Below are 20,453 nucleotides of genomic sequence, written 5' to 3' on the forward strand. Positions count from 1 at the left end.
TGCGCACAGATTGTTGCCAACCAGGGAAGCTCACCCGAGCTTCGATGTGCACTGTTTTTATTGGGGCTCCATCGTGTCCTAGTTGACCACCCATGTGTCTGCTCTCAGTCTCCGGTGCCTCTGGAGGTCAGGCTGGTACTCCGTGACCCAAAGCCCCCACCCCAAATCACACTGTCAGATGCTTTGGCTTGACGCAAGACCCCTCAGCTAACAGAAACACTTGTGTCAGGCCTGGCCTTCCAAAGGCTTAAAGATCACCTCCCAGGAGCCAAGGACAAAACCCGGACCTCATTTTACAGTGGGATTTTTCACTAACCCTTATGAAGTACGTCCTGTGTTCCAGGCACTGTGCTAATAACTTAGTACACTATTCTGTGTAATAACAGCCATAACCTTCACCACAACCCTGGGAAGTAGGTCCAGGTGGACAAATAAAGTCCCCGAGGGAAGATGTCTTGTCCAGGGACACGTGGCTAATGAGCGAGCACCAGTGCCAATTTCAGACCTGAGTCTGGGCTTAACCAGCACCTTAGGCAGCTCTTTACCACGTGATGAAATTCTGTTTATGACCGGTTTTAAAAATCCAAAATATTGAATATTATTTGCAATTGCCTGTAATAAATAGCATCTTGTAAATTTGATGCTGGCTATTGGATAGAATACTTAGAAAATTTTAGAGGGGGAAAAGTAGAAGCATTTAACACGTTGCGTACGGATCACGAGAAGCTTCGTTTTTTTCCTGAGCCATGCGTTAAGGACGGATAACGAGAATTCTCGTTTTTACTGTTGACTCTTTTTACTTTGCATTTTTATTGAATTATTTGTGTTTCGTTAATAACAAAGGAAGCTGCTTTCTGCAGTATCACACCAGGAGGGATTACTAACATCGTAGGTGAGTAAATCCTAAAAAATTCCATAGAAAAATAATAAATGACAGAAGCATTTACGCTTTAAAGAGAAGAGTGCATTTTAAAGTAGTTTCTTTTAAAAACCTGCCGGAACAGAGGGGTATGAGGGATTTAAACCCCGCCATACGCAACGTGTTAATACTACAGATGGATTTCTCAGAGTCCCTCATTTTTCATTCTTAGTAGCCGGAGAAAACTAAGTCACCAACCCAAAAAAGCAGCAGCAGCGCCCCCAACTGTTCAGATCTACGCATCTGTGTGTGTAGGAAGAGTGCTGCTCACCCGTGCACACACCTCTGGTGCCAGCCTAACGAAATTCTAATTCTAGGTGCTTTGGGGGGTCTTTTCAAGTGTTTTTCTGGATAGGGCGAGATTTTGTATGTGTAGGATTCAAAACCTAAGAAGATGGCTATTTTGAGAGGACCAAATGGTGGGAAATGAAAACCTTGTTTACAGTTTCCTTCCTCTCTCTATGTCACGGAAGCAAATCGTCTCCTTAAGGTGGAGGGAGTTCAGTGTATCCTTGGTAGGGCCGGTTACTGATTCTTGCCTCTTCCACAAATGAGAGACTCATGGGTGGTCATGAAAATCTCCCTCCAGTACGGCTTCAAGTGAGTTTGATCACTTTAACAGTCCACTGACATACAAATGAGATTTGCCAGGAAGACATAAATAACTATAAGGTTTAATTGTTCTGTGCCATCTTCCTTTATGTGTGAGAAGCTGATGGTTGAGAAATAAATTAAGATACAGATTATAGCCGTTAAAGATGTCCGTTTGAATTTCGCTCACTGGTGTTTCCCCTGTTGTTCAGATAAACTTGAAGTACGTTGTACTGCTGCTCGATGTTGATCAACTTAATCCTCTTTCTATTGACTTTCTTCTAGATGAAGAAAAGAACAAGCAGAATAAAACAAAAACTCAAACCAGTGATCCCAGTGAAGGAAAAGCAAAAAGTGTGCGGCACGCTTATGTCCACAAGCCGTATCTGTACTCCAAGTATTACAGTGATTCTGATGACGAACTTACTGTAGAACAGCGGCGACAGTCGATTGTGAGTCATTTTTGGTCTGTTACTATTTCCACATTTAAATCAGGTTGACAAACTTGACTAGTCTTTGAGTACAGGGTACTGGTGAGCATATGCAATAGTGACATACAGGTTCTTCCTTCAGGACCGTTGTCATGCACCCAGGCAGAATAGACATAAACATGGGACACGGGTTCACGTCATCGTGATTAATAGTAGTGAAAACTGGTAAGAACCTGAGGGTTTCATGGTGTGGAAATGTTTGAATCAAGTATGAATAGAGCCATACAAGCACGTGATGTGCAGCCACTCACGTAACGTTAAGAAGGAAGTACAGCCCACATAGTTACTGGATTTGTAAGTCCTTCAGAGATGTGTCATTGGATTAACAATAGCTTTTGACAGGAAAAAACTGTTACCTCATTGTACGTGTACATCAGTTTTAAGATGTCTTTTCAGAAACATTAAAATATGAAACATTAAAATATGAGAAGTTGCACATGTTAGAAAAGTTGCACATGTTAGGAAATGTTATTTCATAGAAAAACGATTTGAATGACGTACACCCAGTGCTAATAGTGGCTTTACTCAGGAAAAGCTGGCTTGATCAGAAGTTCTGCCTTTGGCACTTTGAGACAGTTGTGAGCCTGAAAGGGGCAGTGGGAGTAACACAATCACGGGCTTCTCCCTGCATTCCACAACAGAGAGTCCGACACCCAAAATGGGTCCTGAGTGTATAACCAGCACGTCACATTTGCTGTAGGACTTGCCTGTCACTTGACTCTACATTTCAACTTACTCTTTTAAGGATAATCAAAAAATTATGGAGACCTACCTATGTTCACTGGATGCTCATAGATGTTTTCACAATTTTCCTTTTAATTCAAGTAACCAGTTTATTAAACCACCATTCCTCAAAACGATACTTTCCCCATTCTTTAAATTAATGGCATTCTAAAAGAGTAATAGAAAATTTTCACTCTGTTGTTATTCTGTTAGCTTCCAAATTGTGTAGCTTCCAGATTTTGCACATCCCATTAATTTGTAAGAACATTTGAAGGGCCAACGTATTTTTTTGAGTGTTTTGCTTTTGCCTGATAATCAGAATTATTGTGAATATTTTGTGGTTTTAGGCTAAAGAAAAAGAAGAGAGGCTTTTAAGAAGGCAAATTAATAGAGAGAAACTGGAAGAAAAACGAAAACAGAAAGCAGAAAAGACAAAGTCTACAAAAGCTAAGAGTCAAGGTATAGGAGATGTTAACTTTAATGTTTTTAAACTATCTTACATCCTCCATTATTTTCTAGATGTTTATGTTACGAGATAGGATTGTAAAGTAAAATGATCTGAATTATATCTCAGTAAAGCTGTTATATATTTTTTAAATGATCTGTTTTCAGGTGTGGAAGCTTTCCTTTTTAATCGGATGTGTTTAGTGACTTTTTTTTAAATGATATTACTGTATCTCAATTAAACAGAAATGAGCTTACACAACTTACGTCTTAGCAGTTTACTTTCCAGTGGCTGTGGAATGAGTTATCACTGCAGAGCGGATTGTTAACTCATGAGTAATTGAGCCTTACTAGTGATATTAATGGAATTAATCTCTGCTTTATGTTAACTCAAATGTCAAACACGTTTCTGCAATATTTCATTGAACAAACTTGAACTTCTTGTGCATACTGTTCCTGTGTAATATACAAATATATACACATACTCGTATATAAGCGTTTGAAATAAAAGATAAGACTTTTCTATCTACACATCATTCCAGCACAGTGTAAGGATGTTAAAGCCATTTTGCATTTTTACAGTGATTAGAAAACCTTAATGAAAAATAAATATTATACTGTTTAGAAAACTCTGTTCTGAAATACAGTTTGTTTATTGATTGCTTCTTTCCTAGGCAAAAATAGTGTGGATTTAGAAGAATCATCAGCAAAGAGTTTGGAACCTAAAGCCCCCAGAATTAAAGAAGTCCTTAAAGAACGGAAAGTTCTAGAGAAAAAAGTAGCCCTAAGCAAAAAAAGAAAAAAAGATTCAAGGTACATATTTTATCTGGCAACTTTCCCATTGTAACATTCTCCCAGCATGCTTTCCGAAGAGAGCCATTGAAAACGACAGGAAAGAGCCAGACCTCGAATGTGTATGTTGTTGCATGTTTATTAAAGACCTTAGAGTTTTGTTTTTAGTTATAATTCATTGTGTTAATATCTATAATATTTCAAAGTGTTCATCTTAATCTTTTTTGGGATGTCCCAGACTGTTTTGATAGTCTGATAGGAGCTTTGGAGTCTCTCCTCAGAAAAAAAAGCGTGTGCATAAACAGACAGCTGCTCCTAGAGTTTCAGAGGGTTTATGGACCCTCTAGACTTACTCAGGAAGTACCCCCATTCTGGTCATTCAGTAACCCCTTATTTACAGTGATTGTGTCCATTTTTGTCTTTCCAGGCAATTGTCTTCACCAGTATCCCATGCTTCTCCCCATAAACCAGAGTGCTGTACCAAATTCTTTTTAACACTGCATTATTATAGTTAATGCTGTAAGAATTAGAAAGCTGAAGATACAGAGTGGCTATGAAGTCACATGAGCTATCGGCCAAATGCAGTTTGCTATTCCATTAAGCTGCAATTAAGTAAATTTATCAGACTTCAAGGTAGCTGAATCAGTAATTTGCAGAACTCAGTGAGAGGAGTCAGCTCTCAGTTTCCTTATTATACCTCCTTCCTATTGGTCTGAATAAGTAAGACTACCCTGTTTATTCAAAGATGGTAAGACTTTCAAAATATAATCATAGCTCATAAACTGTTTCGTTTAGAACAGCAATTCAGGAATTTTTGTTTCAAGGATATTTTTCTTTAACACCAAAAGTACTCCATGTCACATTTGGGATTCTGTTCTCTGTTGACTAAGAATAGGATTTCAGTTGAAATGTAACAAGTCTCTATTTATGGGTCAAGTGTTTATAGAAAAGGAAAAGCTAAGCTTTTCCTTTTTTTAACCTTCCTGAAAATTTCTTACATTTGATTCCAAGTTCATATTTGACTTTTTCCCCCACATAGGAATGTTGAAGAGAATTCTAAAAAGAAACAGCAAGCTGAAGAAGATTCCAAAGAAAGCCTCAGAATGAGTGAGGTGTGTCTTAATTAATAAACGCCCATTTTAAATGCTCTTTTGTTAGATATAGGCCATTTGGTTCTTTGGCGTAAAAGTTAGAATGCAATTTTCACTTTTCCAAGTTAAATAAAAATCCCTTACGTTCCGTATTGTTGAACCCGCATCCTGTTATGATCTGAATTCCTCGTTTTGGCAAGTTGATGCATGTGGTCATTTATCTAGATAGTAGCTACTTTTCTGCTCCCTGCCCCCCCTTATATTGGCAGTAACAAAATTGCCAGTAATAATAATGAAAAAATAAAGGGGGTTGGCTGACTAAAATCTCTCCTCCATAACAAATCATCTGTTTCATTCTCCTTCATTCCTTATCCACATATGTACATAATTTTATTGAGTGAATATGATCTTGCAAAATGTTAGTAACATTCACTCTTACTCATCTCATGTTACTTGTAAGCTTCCTAATTATTATATTTAATAATTGCATCCTGTTATATAAAATGGATATACCATAATATAGGCATTACCTTTAGTTGAGCACTTAGATCGTTTCCAAAATTTGATCCTTTTAAATAGTAAAAATATGTGCAATGAATACATTTGTTTCCCTTTTTGGAGTATCTTCCTGGGATAAACTTTGCTTTCATTGGTTTTTAAATCCTTATTTATAATGCCAAACATATAATTCTGTTGCTGAACTATCTTAATACTTCTAAGGAAGAAAACTAATAATGTAGTGACTATTCATAGCCAGTAAATATTCTTGATTTCTTTATTCAGAAGTTTAAGGCATATTTCAGTATGTCCTGATATTTTAATGGCATATTTTTAAATATTTAACTTTATTAGATGATACATTTTTTTGACAAATGATCTCAAAATTTTATTCACATTAATTGGTTAGAATTTACTGCAAAATTAGATTGATGAAATCCCTTTTAGTTCTTTCTTTAAGGAATTTAATTTTAAAGTATTTTTAAAGGTTTGATTACATCCTGATCCCTATCTTAGTAAAAATACATTCATCTTTGTGTTAAATTCTAAGGAGATGCAGGGGTAAGCTGACCCCAGAGACACAGGTTTTTCTGAGGACTTTAAACCATTCTGTGAATAAGGATAATTATACCTAGTAGTCAGTGAGTCTTTATTAAGTGTGTTTAGTCAGCATCCACTCATTAACATTAAGAATCTACTACGGCCATACTTTGGGGCTTAGGGGTAGGTTCAGATGCGATGACCTCTCAGTATCTTTCCTTGGCTACATGACCATACACATACATTTTATGGAACATGGTTCCTACTACTGAGAGTTATTGTGTGCATTTGAAACTTCCTAACTGGCGTGTCTACCAAGTAGCTAAATTCATGAGGTCCTCATAAATCTGGTTTCTAAATTAAAATATAGGAAACCTTTGTTTCAGTATAAAATTTTAAATTGCCTTCAACATTAGGTGTGCTTTTGGCCTGAAAAGCACTTGGATTGTCATTCATTCTGTTTATGTTTATGAACTACCATAGGGTATATGATGGAGAGTTAAAGAAAGCCTAAATGCATGGACAAATACCCGGAGAAATAACGAGTCTCTATAATGATGCCTGTAGTGTAGCAGGAAGAGCACTAGACTTGTAATGAGATCATCTAAATTCGTCAAGTTATTGAATCGTGCTGAGCTTCACTTTCCTGGTGCATAAAATTAAGTTCATAATCCCTACCACAGGCTGCTTGCAAAGATTAAGTAAGGTGTAAAACATGTGATAGCATTCAACATATTAAATGCACCCAGATGTTAAATTTGAGTGTAAAAACTAACTTTCTCATATTTTAACCTTTATTTTCTTCACAGCATTGTGAAAAGGAAAAGGTGTCTTCTTCAAAGGATTCCAAGCATGTTCATGCAAAAAGTGAACCAAGTAAACCTACCCGGAGACTCTCGGAGTCTTTGCATTCAGCTGATGAAAACAAAAATGAATCCAAAATCGAAAGAGAACATAAAAGACGGACATCTACCCCTGTTGTGATGGAAGGGGCACAGGAAGAGACTGACACGCGAGATGGAAAAAGGCAATTGGAACGCTCAGAAATGGGCACAGAAGAACCCCAGAAACAGAAAAGCACACTTAGAAATGAAAAGCATCTAAAGAAAGATGATTCTGAAACACCACATGTGAAAAACCTACTGAAGAAAGAAGTGAAATCCTCTAAGGAGAAGCCTGAAAAAGAAAAAATTCTGTCAGAAGACAAATTATCCACGAAACATAAACATAAAGGGGACAGTGTACATAAAACAGGTGATGACACTGAGCTTCACTCTTCTGAAAAAGGTTTAAAAGTAGATGAAAGTATTCAGAAGCAAAGTCAACAGACTAAACTCTCCTTAGATGATAAAGCTGAACGAAAAAGTAAACATAGGAATGAAAGGAAATTATCAGTTTTAGGCAAAGATGGAAAGCCAGTTTCTGAATATATTATAAAAACAGATGAGAATGTTCGTAAAGAAAATAACAAAAAAGAAAGACACCTGTCAACTGAAAAAACTAAGACAGAGCACAAATCAAGAAGATCAAGTGATTCCAAAATTCAGAAAGATTCTCTGAGTTCCAAGCAGCATGGAGTCACATTACAGAGAAGAAGTGAAAGTTATTCAGAGGATAAGTGTGATATGGACTCGACCAACTTAGATAGTAATTCAAAACCAGAAGAGGTTGTCCACAAGGAGAAGCGAAGAACAAAGAGCTTGTTAGAAGAGAAACTTGGGTTCAAGTCGAAATCCAAAAGTCAAGGCAAACAGTTGAAAGTCATTGAAACAGAATTACAAGAAGGTGTCACAAAACAGACGGCCACTCCAAAACCAGAGAAGGAAAAGTACACAGAAGAAAATGACCCAGAGAGACAGCGAAAGTCTAAAGTTGAGGACAAATCTTCTGAGGAAGCTGGCGTTGAACCTGTATTAGAGAGTGCTGCTTGTTCAGCACACGGTACGCAGAAGGACACCAGTCACAGAGCTAAGCCACCGTTAGCAAAGGAGAAGTGTAAGGGTGACAAAGATGCAAGCTCCTCCAGACTTGAGAGGAAGTTATCAGATGGGCACAAAAGCAGAAGCTTAAAGCATAGCAATAAGGACGTGAAAAAGAAGGAAGAAAATAAATCAGATGATGGTAAAGAAGTTGACGGTAATCATGACAAAGCCAGAGGGATTAGTTCAGTCATAGAAAGGAAATTAAGTAGAAGATCGTGTGAAAATCGAAGAGGAAGCTTATCCCAAGAAATGACCAAAGGAGAAGAAAAACTTGCAGCAAACACTTTGGGCACTCCCACTTGTTCCTCCCTTCAGAGACCAAAAAAAAGTGGCGATACCACATTGATCCCTGAACAAGAGCCAATGGAAACTGATGCTGAGCCTGCTGTTGAAAATGCATCTGAAGTATCTAAAACCCAGGAGAGCAGCAGTAATAGTTCTCAGCAAGATATGGACTCTGACAATGTGATGAAACAAAAAACTACAGCCACAGTTCTAAAGGGTGATTTAAGAACTTCCACAGTAGACGCAAAGACAGCAGCTCCAGTGTGTAAATCGGGACGTGGGACAGTTGCTAGTAATTCTGAAAAGCACGCTGACCATAAGAGCATCCTGACCAGGAAAGTGCATGTCCAAAGTGCTGTGTCCAAGCTAAGTCCCAGGGAGAAAGAACCCAGTCAACAAGAAACTCGTGAAATGAATGTAGACTCTGAAACGAGTCAGAGGATGTTACCTCGTGCCCCATCAGAAAGTGACGGGGCACAAAAGAATTTGAAAAACGCAAGACCCACTGAAGAGCGTGTTGCTCAGGGAAACTCTGTTCTTGAACATTCCACAGATTTAAACCCCTCACCGTCCTTAAGTTCAGGGACTGTTGTGCCTCAGAAACAACCTCATGAGTCAGATGTAATTCCTATCATTGACAAAAGAACTGTGTTAGAAGGTGGCCCAGCCAGCACCTCCCCTGCGGACCACACTGGTTCCCCTAACCAAAGTCTGACTGTTGGCGAATCAGAGGTCCCTAGGACAAGTGACAGCAAAGAAGGCGGTACGATTTCCACAGCTGATACCGCAGCAAAAGCAAGTACAGATAGCAAAAGGCACATTCCAGCAGGTTACCAGGCCACCGCACTGCACAGGAAGCCAGGGGAAGTAAGCATGCCTTTTGGTAGCGAGTTAACAGGCACAATTATGGAACATGAGAGTGTTAACAAAGGCAGTGGCTTGGTGGCCATGGCCAGGAAAGAAAGTGGCTTAAGTACAGAGCCCACTTCAAAGCATGCAGTGAGAACTGTGGTCGAAAATGGCAAGAAGGATGGCATTGCTGCAGGTGTGACCACTGAAAAAGATGCTAAAACTGTTGAACTGAAGCACAGTGGAGAGCCAGGTGACGTAGAAAACACGCCAGCTGTTGTTGAAAGAAGGCATGAGAGCAGTGAGGTGGACACCAGTGCTGGAAGGAACGCTGCAGCATCTGCTTTACACCAAAGGAGTGGACAGCCTGAGAATGCGGCTGGGTCTGCTCGAGCAGAAAAGGCTTCTGTGGCCACTAGTACTGAAGGGAAGGACAGCGGCATTACTGGAGACCCGGTGAAAGCCGGGAATGCCACCACCACGTCTTCAGAAGCCGGTGCGGGGCAGGTGGCTGTGCCTTGCACAAGCATCGAGGCCGATGAAGGCCTCATAACAGGCGCGTGCTGCAGAAACAATCCTCTCCGGGTTGGGGCAGAAGCCAGCGAAGGCACTGTTTTTGCGGCAGCCGAAGAGGGTGGGGGCGTGGTCACGGAGGGATTCGCCGAAAGTGAAACTTGCCTCACCAGCACCAAGGAAGGAGAAAGTGGAGAGTGTGCTGTGGCCGGAGCTGAAGGACGAGCTGCAGACCCCGTGCCTCAGGCAGCTCCCGTTGGAGACAGTGTCAACAGTGCTGTGACAGAGGAGAAAGATGATGCTGTGACCAGTGCCGGCTCTGAAGAAAAATGTGACGGCTCTTCCAGTAGACACTCAGAAATAGTCGAAGGAACTGGTACCTTCATTAATGAAATTGAAAGCGATGGAGCCGTAACGAGTGCTGGGACCGAAATACGAGAGGGCTCATTAAGCAGTGAGGAGCTAGATGGATTCCAGAGGACAGTGACGAGATTGGGCCCCAAGAAAGAAACTGAGGGAACTGTGACATGTACAGGAGCAGAAAGGAGAAGCGACCACTTTGTTATGTGCTCAGGAACTGGGGCAGGGCCACAGGAGGAGCGCATTGTTACAGGTGCAGCCGTGGTCCTGGGAGACGATGACACGCCACCAGGAACAAGTGCCACCCAAGAAGGAGATGGTTCTGTGAATGACGGCACAGAGGGTGAAAGTGCGGTCACCAGCACAGGGATCACGGAGGAGGATGGAGAGGGCCCTGCAAGCTGCAGCGGTTCCGAGGAGAGCGGCGAAGGCTTTGCGCTAAGTTCTGAATCTGAAGAAAATGGGGAGAGTACAATGGACAGCACAGTAGCCAAAGAAGTGACTAATGTACCGTCGGTCGCCGCTGGTCCCTGTGATGACGAAGGCATTGTCACCAGCACGGGTGCCAAAGAGGAGGATGATGAAGGTGAGGGTGTTGTCACTAGTACTGGACGAGGAAATGAAGTCGGGCACACTTCAGCCTGCACGGGGATGGAAGAAAGCGAAGGCGTCTCCGTCTGTGAAAGTGCAGAAGAGGGAGACAGTCCGATTGGGACTGCAGAGGGGCATGTGGCAGCTGAGGCCGGAGCGGCCATCGTAAATGCACATGAAAGTGACGTCGATAGCAGGAGTGGTGCCGAGAAGGAAGGTAAAGATACCGAGATCTGCTCCAGTGCAAAAGAGATTGTTGAAAGCAGCGTGACCAGCGCCGTGGGCAGAAAGGCTGAAGCGGCGCCCGAGCCTGAAGGTGGCGAGGGTCCCATGACTAGTGCGGCTTCAGGTCAAAGCGACAGTCAGCTCACCGGGAAAGAAAATGCTGGATACACCACTATTTCCACTGGCCTGGTGGGGGGCAGCTATGAGGCAGTTGTGTCCGGGGCAGTCCCAGAATATGAGGTCCATCACACATCGCCCAGTGAGAAAGAGGAGGAAGGTGTCATCACCTCTGTGAAAAATGAGGAGTGTGATGGCCTCATGGCTTCTACAGCCAGTGACAATATCACCAACCAGGCTTGTTTGGCTGGGGGCAAAAGTCCAGGCACAGGCTTGATGATTTCCACCAGCACGACGAATGGTTACACCGCGCAGTCAGACACGATTGTGGATATGCAAGAAGGTCGTTCAGGTGCTCCGAGAGCAGAGGAAGGGCTGGAAGGCCCCCGCGTGCACACAGACGACTTCGAGGCCCCCATGCCCAGTGCAGTTTCGGGAGAAGACAGCCAGGCCACTGCTATGAGAAACGAAGACAAAGACGAGTGCGCCATGATTTCCACAAGCATCGAGGAGGAGCTGGAGGTGCCCGTGTCCAGTGCAGCCACTGTCGCCCGGGCCGGAAGTCAGCAGCCGGCTGCAGTTGTGGACGGCCGAGCGCAAGGCCCGGTCTCGCTCAGCACTGACGGCCCCGAGGAGCCTATGCCCAGCGCAGCCACAGAGGCTGCCAGTCCTCACGCCTCCACTAGCAAGGAGGACCGAGACGACGCGCTCATTTCCACCAGCATCGCAGAAGAATGCGAGGCCTCTGTTTCTGGTGTGGGTGCGGAGAGTACAAACGAGCGGTCTGCGGCAGCCATGGAAGAGAAGGATGGCAGTGCTGTCATCTCAACAAGCTCAGGAGAAGACTGCGAGGGCCCGGTGTCTAGTGCCGTCCCTCGGGAAGAGGGCCATCTCTTGGTCACACCCGCTGAAGAGATAAGCGACACCACCGTGATCTCCACAAGCACCTCTGAGGGGCGTGAAGCCATCATGAGGGGAACTGTCCCACGAGATGCAGACCAGCCCCCTGCTGCAAGAATGGAGGACCCGAGTGATGCTGCCATCATCTCCACCAGCACAGCCGAATGCGTGCTCATTGCCAGCGGCCGAGACAGGCCCGAGGAGAATCAGCTGACTGCCAGCATCCCAGAAGGAAAAGATAACCTGGCCTCTGCAAAGGAGAGCAAGTGTGAGGTCCCTATGCCCAGCCTCCTGGCTGAGAACACCTGTCGGTGTCCCGGGCCAGTCACAGGAAGGAAAGAAGTGCGTCCTGAGGAAGGGTGCGACAGGGTGTCCGTCAGTGTGCTCTCCACAGAGGGCGGCCCGCCGGCAAACAAGGATGTGTCCGTGAGCTCTGTTCCCATAGGAGATGGAAGCCCTGAGGCAGGGACGGGCAGGGACAGCACCATGGCGAGCTGTTTGGCGGCGAGGGGCTCGGCCAGGACTGCTGACGCACCTGTCCCCCGGAGGGGACCAGAGCCCACATCGGGGCAGATGACTGAGGACTCCTCTGTCAGCATTCGCTCTTTGACAGCCGTGAGCACGGGTGCTAACGTAGCTAATGACATGCCACGTGTCGGAGACGCTGCCACACAGCAATCTTCTCTCCCTCCTGCCCGGCGGCAGCCTGAGAGTGACTGGAAAACCACCACTGCCAAATGTGTTAATGGTGGAGAAGCAGAGAGTGCGCCTTCCCGCTCAGCCTGTTCGGCTGCCCACAGTGTAGCCCTGCCAGCTCCTACAGGCGAGCAGGACTTGACCAGAAGGGGTGAGCCCAGTGGCAAATGGACTGCTCAGGCGTCCGCTGAGAACACAGAAGATGGCATGACAAAATCATTGCAGAAGGAAGGAGACCTCGAGGTCACTGTTTCTTCTGAAGAAGATTTGGGTGAGAATCTCTCTAATTGTACATTTTAGCATTTTATAGAGATGAATGTATGTAGAGTGCATTTAAGACAACCTTACAAAAGATGGTTTTGGTTCCAGAATGTCACAAAATAACTTACCAAACTTGCAGGTCAAGCTCTCTAAAACAAACTTGTGTTTGAAAGCTTAAAACTGTAAACCCATTTCTCATGGGCAAGGAAGACAGGCAGGAAGCTGAGGAATGGGTGGCCCACTAGCCCCATGTGTCATCTGCGTGGCTGACATCTGCAAGTTACTGAACTCTTTGACCTTCAGGTTTCTCATCAATGAAAATGAAGAATACCTTACAACAACCCTGTGAAATAAGTATTTTTTCATCACCCTCATTTTACAAATGAGCAAATAGGTTCACAGAATTTAAGTAACTTGAATGATACTTGGGTGTCTTTTAGAAAACAGTTACTTCCGAACCTCAGTTTTCTTTTGCATGGAATGGGGTAATAGCACAAACCATCACTTCATCTCTCATCTGACTGCGGAGGTTTGTAGCACGTGGCAGTTCAAGCCAGCTGGTCCCTTTAATCAAGGGAGCTTTTGTTTTTATAACTGAGTTTATTGTTCAGGTAAAATGAGTTAGTTTTTGGTTTAGAACTTGGTTGAAAGGGAAATGAAACCTACTCTCTCCTGACAGATTTCAGAGAGTGCTGGTCTTGTTAGAAATGGTTGGTAACTTTGAAGGTGTAAGCTTTGAGCTCAGTCACTGACCATTCCGTCCAACTTGGGACACTTTATACCAGCTGCTACTGTCCTAGGCTCTGGGGACGCCAAGTTAGATAGTCGAGGTGGGAAGATAGCTGTGCGTCCAGCCGTGCAGGGAAGTAGGCAGTGACACTAGTGTGACAGGTTCTTAGAGGTGAGTTAAGCATGGGATCCTGTGGGGACTCAAAGGGACGTGGGCTGGTCTTGAGGGGGGTCAGGGACTTCTTTCCCACCCACTCTGCCTGTAGCATCCTGGGCTTTGAAACTGGAACAGACCTTAAATACCATGTAATGCAGCCTCAGAAAGCTGAGGCCACTAGGTACAGTCCTGTTCATTATAGGGACTTAAATAGGAGACATTAAGGAATGTTCCAAGGGTTGAAATAAGTAAGTTTAAAATTTTCCGTTGAATTTAGCCTGGGGTGAGGTAAATGTTCTGCAAGTTTTATGCAGTCTGTCACTCCTTCCTCCTTCCTTTGTTTTCCCCAAAGGAGGAGCAGCAAAAACAGAAGCACTTTAGCAAGGAAAGGCCTGCAGCCTCTTGGAGAAAGGAAGGATTTTCTTTGGAGGCTTATGTGTGGGCATGTGAGAGAAACTGGAAGCCACAAGTCGCAGGATAGGGGAGTGAAAGAGAAAAGAAAGGTCCAAGACAGGGACAAACTTGAGTCTCCACCAGAGAAAATTCCATTTGCTTTTTGTCTGCCTCACAGTTGTTTACCTTTATGTTTGATTTCACCGTGTCAGCATAAAGCAAGAGAAGTGAGTCTATTCATAAATCCTCTTCTTTATCAAGAATATTCCTCAGTGGCCCAGAACATTTTCTTTTAGGGACAAACTTGGTACAGATCACTGTAGAGAAACACTTGGAAATAAGATTTCTCCACAAATAATACTGTGTCGTTCTTTCTGGTCAGCCACCTTAACAGCAAGAAACAATTTCAACACCCCACCCCCGCAAAAAAAAGTAAATGATCCCTGCCTTTCCTCTGAGATTTTTCATATATGTACCTTTTTATTGTTTTCTACTGACAGCCAAATAAAACAGGAAAAGGGGTGTGCTAGATGTGAACATTTTATTACCTTTTGATTCAGGATGTATTTTGTAAGCAGATTCTTAAATTGGTTTAATGGTTTGAATTTCATTAGGCAAAGAAGAGTCTCCATTGGATGTTTTGGGAGGATTGGAACTGAAAGCCGACGTGAAAACTGAGGTATGGCTGAAAACTCAGTTACGCTGAGCTGTGAATGGTGTGAGGACCTTTCCCCGATAGGTGTATGTCCATTTCAGCAGTACAGAGCTCTTATTTTTGTTGTACTAAAGACGCTTAAGTATTACTGTTGTCACATTCTGTGGGGAGGAGCAACGAACCTCAATAATCTCAGTAAATAGTGCCATTATCAATTCCATTTACTCAAATCAGAAACCCAAGAGTCACGCTCAGTTTCTCCGTCACCCCAGATGTAATCCGTTGTCAGTTCTTACAGGTTCCATTTCCAAAATATAATGTGAGTCCATCTGTTTCTATAGTTTCCACCCTAGTCTAAGCCACTACTTCAGGTGTGTCCCCCTTGGACTTCTTTCCTCTCAGGTCCCTCCTTCAATCTGTGATTCGCACAGCCCTGAGAGTTGCCCTGAAAAACATAAATAGGTCACGTCATTACTCTGCTTGAAATTTCCAGTGGCTTCTCATCATACTTGGAATAAAATCTAGTTTTTAATCATGGCCAATGTGGTTTACATAATTTAGTCTTCATGCTCCCTTTCCAGCCTGATCCTGTGGCTCCCTCCAAGTATGCATGACAGGATAGTGGTAAGCGGGGGGCCGTGAACAGGGCACGGGGGCTCGACTTACCCAGCAGGAGCAATGGGTATGCAGATGGGAGGGCTTGCAAGGAGGACATAGAGTGGAATTTTGTAAGTACAGTAGTACCTCGGTTTTCCAACATCTCTGTTGATGAACATTTCGGTTTACAAACACCATAAACCCAGAAATAAATGCTTTGGTTTTCGAACACACCTCAGAAGTTGAACATGTCACGCGGCTTCCACTGAGTGCAAGATCCTGAGGCCTAGCTGTCGGCTGTTTTTGACGTTTTGGAACTCGTTCATCTTCTGGAACGGATTATGTTCGAAAACCGAGGTACCACTGTAGTGTAGTAGCAATTTACCAGAGGAGAGAGAAAAGCTTTCCAGCAAAGAAGCGTATTCTAGACAGAGAGGGAAGGGCCGGGCTGATGGTGAGTCCCAGGCACTGCAATGGTTCAAGGTAGGCTGCAGTATAACGTAAGCCTGGAGAGGGCCGGCACCTGACCAGGAAGGGCCTTGTGTGCAGTACTAAGTTGGAGTCTTAATTTAAAGCAGTAGGACAGCCATTGATGCATGAAATTAGCTTGATTTTTTTGTTTTGTTTTGTTTTGTTTTTAAAGGCTGGCAATATAAAAGCAGACTTTATATTGTTACAAGATGCTGGGTGTTTTGGTTTAATTCATGTGAGGTTAGCCTTGCCTTCTTGTTATAAAAACCTCAGTTAACTTGTTTTTTTATGGTGCTTTGGACTTTTTAGACGTTTGTACCATCAGAGGAAGAGAAAAATCATGAAATTCTAGCCCCATCAGAAAGTCCATGTGGGAGAAAGCTGGTTGGAATGGGTAAGCTCTTTTTAGCCATTGTTCACATTATTTTTTCCTTGCATGTGATTTTACCTTTCATTGAAGCTTAAAATCAATAGCTGCTTCATAATAATAAGCTGACGGGCCATATGAATTTAACATATCATACCTTTTGTTATGAAGCAGCAATCAATTTTATATAAGGTAGTTGTTTAAATCTGGTATCTCCTAGTCCTTGTGGCAAAAAGGAAGTTCTTTGAGCAAACTCTTTCTCAAGTGTTGTGTCTCCCTTCCTGCACTTGCAGGAGCTATCATTGCAGCTCGTTTCCAAAGGCAGGTCTGCAGCCCGTGGGCTGGGCCTGCTTCTCTAACTCCCGCACTCTTGGCCCGTGGACTCTGGCCGTTGCCCCAGTGACTACACCAAAGCCACTGCAAGTTTGCATAGCCTCTTCTCAGTCTCTCAGTGCCAGTCTTTTTTTAATTCTATTTTATTTTATTTTATTTTTTTGGTTCATATTAAAAATATAGCTAACATACAATCTTATATTAGTTTTGGGGGTACAGCATAATTATTCAGCATTTATAGACCTAAAGAAGTGATCACCACGATAAGTCCAGCAACTATCTGATACAATACCACGCTGTCACAATATTATTGACTATATTTTCCATGCTGTGTGTCACATCCCCATGACTTGTTTATTTTATACCTAGAAATTTGGACCTCTTATTCCCCTTCCCCTCCTTTTTAAATGTATCAATTACAGTTGACATTCAGTATGTGCCACAGTTTTAGGGTCCACTGCAGACTTTTTAGGGGAGAGCCTCAGTGTCAGAAAGGATCAGGGCAGCAACTCCTAAACTCTGGTCTCAGGACCACTTTACACCCTTAAAAATGATTGAGGACCCCAGAGAGCTTCTGTCACACGGATTACACATGTTGACATTTATCAAGCAAAAAATTAAAATTGAGAAAGCTGTAAAATACGTATTAAGCTCATTATAATGAAGTTACTCTAAGTTAACATAAAAAAAAGGTGACATTGTTTTACATTTTTGCAAATCTCTTTTAAGTCTCGGTTGATAGAAAATAGCTGGTTTCTCGTGTCCGTTTCTGTATTCGATGCACTACTGTTTGTTGTCCTGGTTGAAGTATATGGAGAGAGTCCAGCACCACACGTACCATGGGTGGCTGGATTTTACTAGTCTTTTCAGGTAATCGTGGGTACATCGTGTGGCCTCTGGAAAATGCCTGTGTGTACTCATGAGTTTAAAAGGTGAATAACATCTTAGTATTAATTGTGACAACAGTTTGGACCTTGTGGACCTCTTAGTGGAAAGTCTCGGGTCCTCCCAGGGATCCCTGGACCACACTTTGAGAACCAGTGGTTAGGAAAATAGAAATGAGAATTGTGCCAATAGAGATTTGTTTATGGTTTGTACTCTAGTCATTATTTTACATTTTCTTCTGATTCACACATTAGGAAAAATAGTAATAGGAACCTTAGAGTATTAGACCAAATTTAAAAGCAAATTCTCTTTTTTTTTTTGTTACAATGTTGAAATGTCAGTGCAAATCCGATGGAAGTGTCAGGGTGATTCTGGTTGCAAGTAACAGAAAACCCTGTAAAAGAAATATATTAGCTCGTTGTCTTAGTTCAAGCTGCTGTAGCAGAATTCCATCAGTTGAGTGGGTTAAACAAGTGTTTCTTTCAACAAGTATTTCTCTCAAGTGGTGGTAGAGACTGGGAAGTGTGAGTTCAGGGTGCCAGCTTGATCAGGTTCCTGGTGGAGGGGTCCCTTCCTGGTTATGGCCACACGTGGCCTTCCTTGGTGCATGTAGAGAGAGGGAGAGAGAGAGAGATCTCATGTCCCCTCTTCTTATAAGGACACTAATCCCATCCTGGGAACCCCACCCTTACAGTCTCACCTAAACCTGATCACCTCCCAAGGCCCCACCTCCAAATAAATACATGGGGGATTAGGGTTTTGATACGTGAATTTGAGGGGCACAAGCATCCAGTCCATAGCATCCACAAAGCTGAAAAGTAAAGGCAGGGTGATCTAAGAGCCCGGTGATACCCCAGAGACACATCTTGAAAAGGCCCAATTTCTTCTTCCTTGGCCCCCAACAGAGGTCATTGCTTTCTCATTCATGGCCTCTGGAAAAATATCTTTGTCCTGTGATTCTTGGCCAAAATCCGAAGACTTACTTGAATTCGGATTAAGTAGCTGTGTCCACCCTCAATGAATTGCTGTGACCAGGTGACTGTAACTTTCTGGTTGACTTAAATTAAGGCAAGTGCTCTGTTCCCGGGGCAAGAGTGGAGTTGATGTCTCTGGGAGCACACTGCCCGGGACCAGTCCAGGCTCTGGGGAAGGACAGAGCAGCTACAGCGTCTCCTGCAGTCGTCCCAGCTCTAAATTATTCATGGGCATGATACACATTAGTGAGCCAGTGAAAGTACTGGGAAAATCAAGATGGCAAATGCAGTCCTGCCCTCGGGGCTTTGCTGAAATGGCCAGGTGCAGGAGAAGATGCTGCCTGTAATAAAGTTCCTTTCATGTCTTCTGGGGTTCACTCAGCTGGGCAGGGCTTTGGGGACGGCCTCCGTTTAAGCTGCCCCGAGCTCGCCCTGCCCTTTAGTTACAGAAAGTAAGATACATAGACGCATAATAAAGTCCCCCCTCCTCGTGAGTACAATTGTGTATTTAAGCAAAAGCTAGGTCATAATATTTACACAGTTCTTCAATTCCTTTTTTTTACTGAGCCATATATTGTGTGCATCCTCCATTGTCGCTGTGTACAGATTGACTTCATCTGTTAGCTCAACAGCTTGGACAGTAACCTACAATGAATTTTCCTGTTTGTTAGGTCTTTTAGTAATCTCCAGTTTTGTAGTTTTTACTATTATAAACAAAGCCTCAATTAATTTTCATATGCATGTAACTGTTTCCCCAAGTATTTCCATAAAAGTGAATACATACGTTTTGAATTTTGATAAGCACTTGTCACCATCACCCCCTCCCCCATTTTGGAGCCAAATATTGAAGGATGAGTAGGTGTGTATTAGGTGGGAAAAGCTAAGAGAAAGGCAGTGTGTAAGCAGTGTCTGAACCCTCACCCGGGACCAGCTGCAGTGGTCAGGGCGGGACCTTCCCAGGCAAAGCCACCAGAAAGGGCAGCCTTCACAGTTTGTGACCTGCCAGCCTCATAAGCTGAAGTGTCTACCAGGCAGTCCCAGAAGACCACCCCAAGCCCTGGTAAGCCCTTCGTGCTGGCATGTGAAAGCCCTGACAATGACTGATCTCTCCCAAACTGAGATAGATGCATTAGTTAAAATGTGTTCGCATGTGTTATAGTAGAAATAATTAACATCCCATTTGTTAATTGTCAAAAAGGTAACATTTGAGGGGGTGCTGGAGTCCTTTGTTCCCACAGTTATATTTCAGATTACTGTGTTTGGGTATGGTTCAATAAGAGATCTACTTACGTAAAAGGAAGTGCTTTAGAAGAAAAATGTGTGTCCTGTCATTGTTGAGTAGAAACAGTACCTTGCACTTCAAGTTTCCAAAGAATATAAATAGACCTTTGCTGTTGGAAGGGATAAGAGCTAACTTTTCACTTGATAGCATTATTTTTAAATGAACCAGTGTAGCACTGTGCCTTCACAGTAAAGGTCTCCCACCTTTCTTCTGAGCGTCAGACCATCAACATAGGTAAATCCGTACTATTTAATGCACCACTGCCATTATTGTAAAAAGTCAGGTGGCATTAACTTCTGTTGTTTTTCTGGTAGTGTGACAGAACATGGATTGTAGAAAATCATTGGTCAGAATTTTATAATTCACAGAGGCAACTAGGCCACTTAGCAACATAGTCCTACCTAACTGCCCTAAAACACTCTAAATTTGTTTCTCTGGTTCAGAAACAATATTCAGTTTCCTTATTTCTCATTTTTTGTTTTTGAACAGCTGAAGTACAGAGGGAGCCTTTGTTGGTGAATGAATCACTGAGTGTAAGTCACTGTAGTGGTTGGTTTGTTGTCATTGTTGGGGTTGTTTTGGTGTTTTGAGAGCGATTGGGGAGGGGTGTCTGCAGTTTTTAGCAGACAGGAGGCTTTTGGTAGCATGCTCTCCACTGGAGTCCAGCGTACTGACCAGAGAGTTTTTACTTGTTCTTTTCCACATTCAGCTATATCCACAGATGTCATGAAATGAAATGTAG

General features: G+C 43.1%; 1 protein-coding gene across 2 annotated transcripts in view; it reads left to right on the top strand.

Moving 5' to 3' along the window:
* The window catches only part of BOD1L1 (biorientation of chromosomes in cell division 1 like 1), a 51,608-nt gene that overhangs the window by 12,571 nt on the left and 18,584 nt on the right, over positions 1 to 20,453 (top strand). For both annotated transcript variants that reach the window (XM_074321440.2, XM_074321445.2), the window contains exons 6-13: positions 1,796 to 1,962; positions 3,072 to 3,183; positions 3,843 to 3,981; positions 5,000 to 5,072; positions 6,899 to 12,878; positions 14,762 to 14,826; positions 16,180 to 16,264; positions 20,201 to 20,244. In XM_074321440.2, coding sequence (XP_074177541.2) covers positions 1,796 to 1,962; positions 3,072 to 3,183; positions 3,843 to 3,981; positions 5,000 to 5,072; positions 6,899 to 12,878; positions 14,762 to 14,826; positions 16,180 to 16,264; positions 20,201 to 20,244 — 6,665 coding nt within the window. The remainder of the gene's footprint in view (positions 1 to 1,795; positions 1,963 to 3,071; positions 3,184 to 3,842; positions 3,982 to 4,999; positions 5,073 to 6,898; positions 12,879 to 14,761; positions 14,827 to 16,179; positions 16,265 to 20,200; positions 20,245 to 20,453) is intronic.

Source organism: Rhinolophus sinicus, chromosome 1 (assembly GCF_057876585.1).
Source record: "Rhinolophus sinicus isolate RSI-liver-muscle chromosome 1, RSI-T2T, whole genome shotgun sequence".
Lineage (NCBI taxonomy): Eukaryota > Metazoa > Chordata > Mammalia > Chiroptera > Rhinolophidae > Rhinolophus > Rhinolophus sinicus.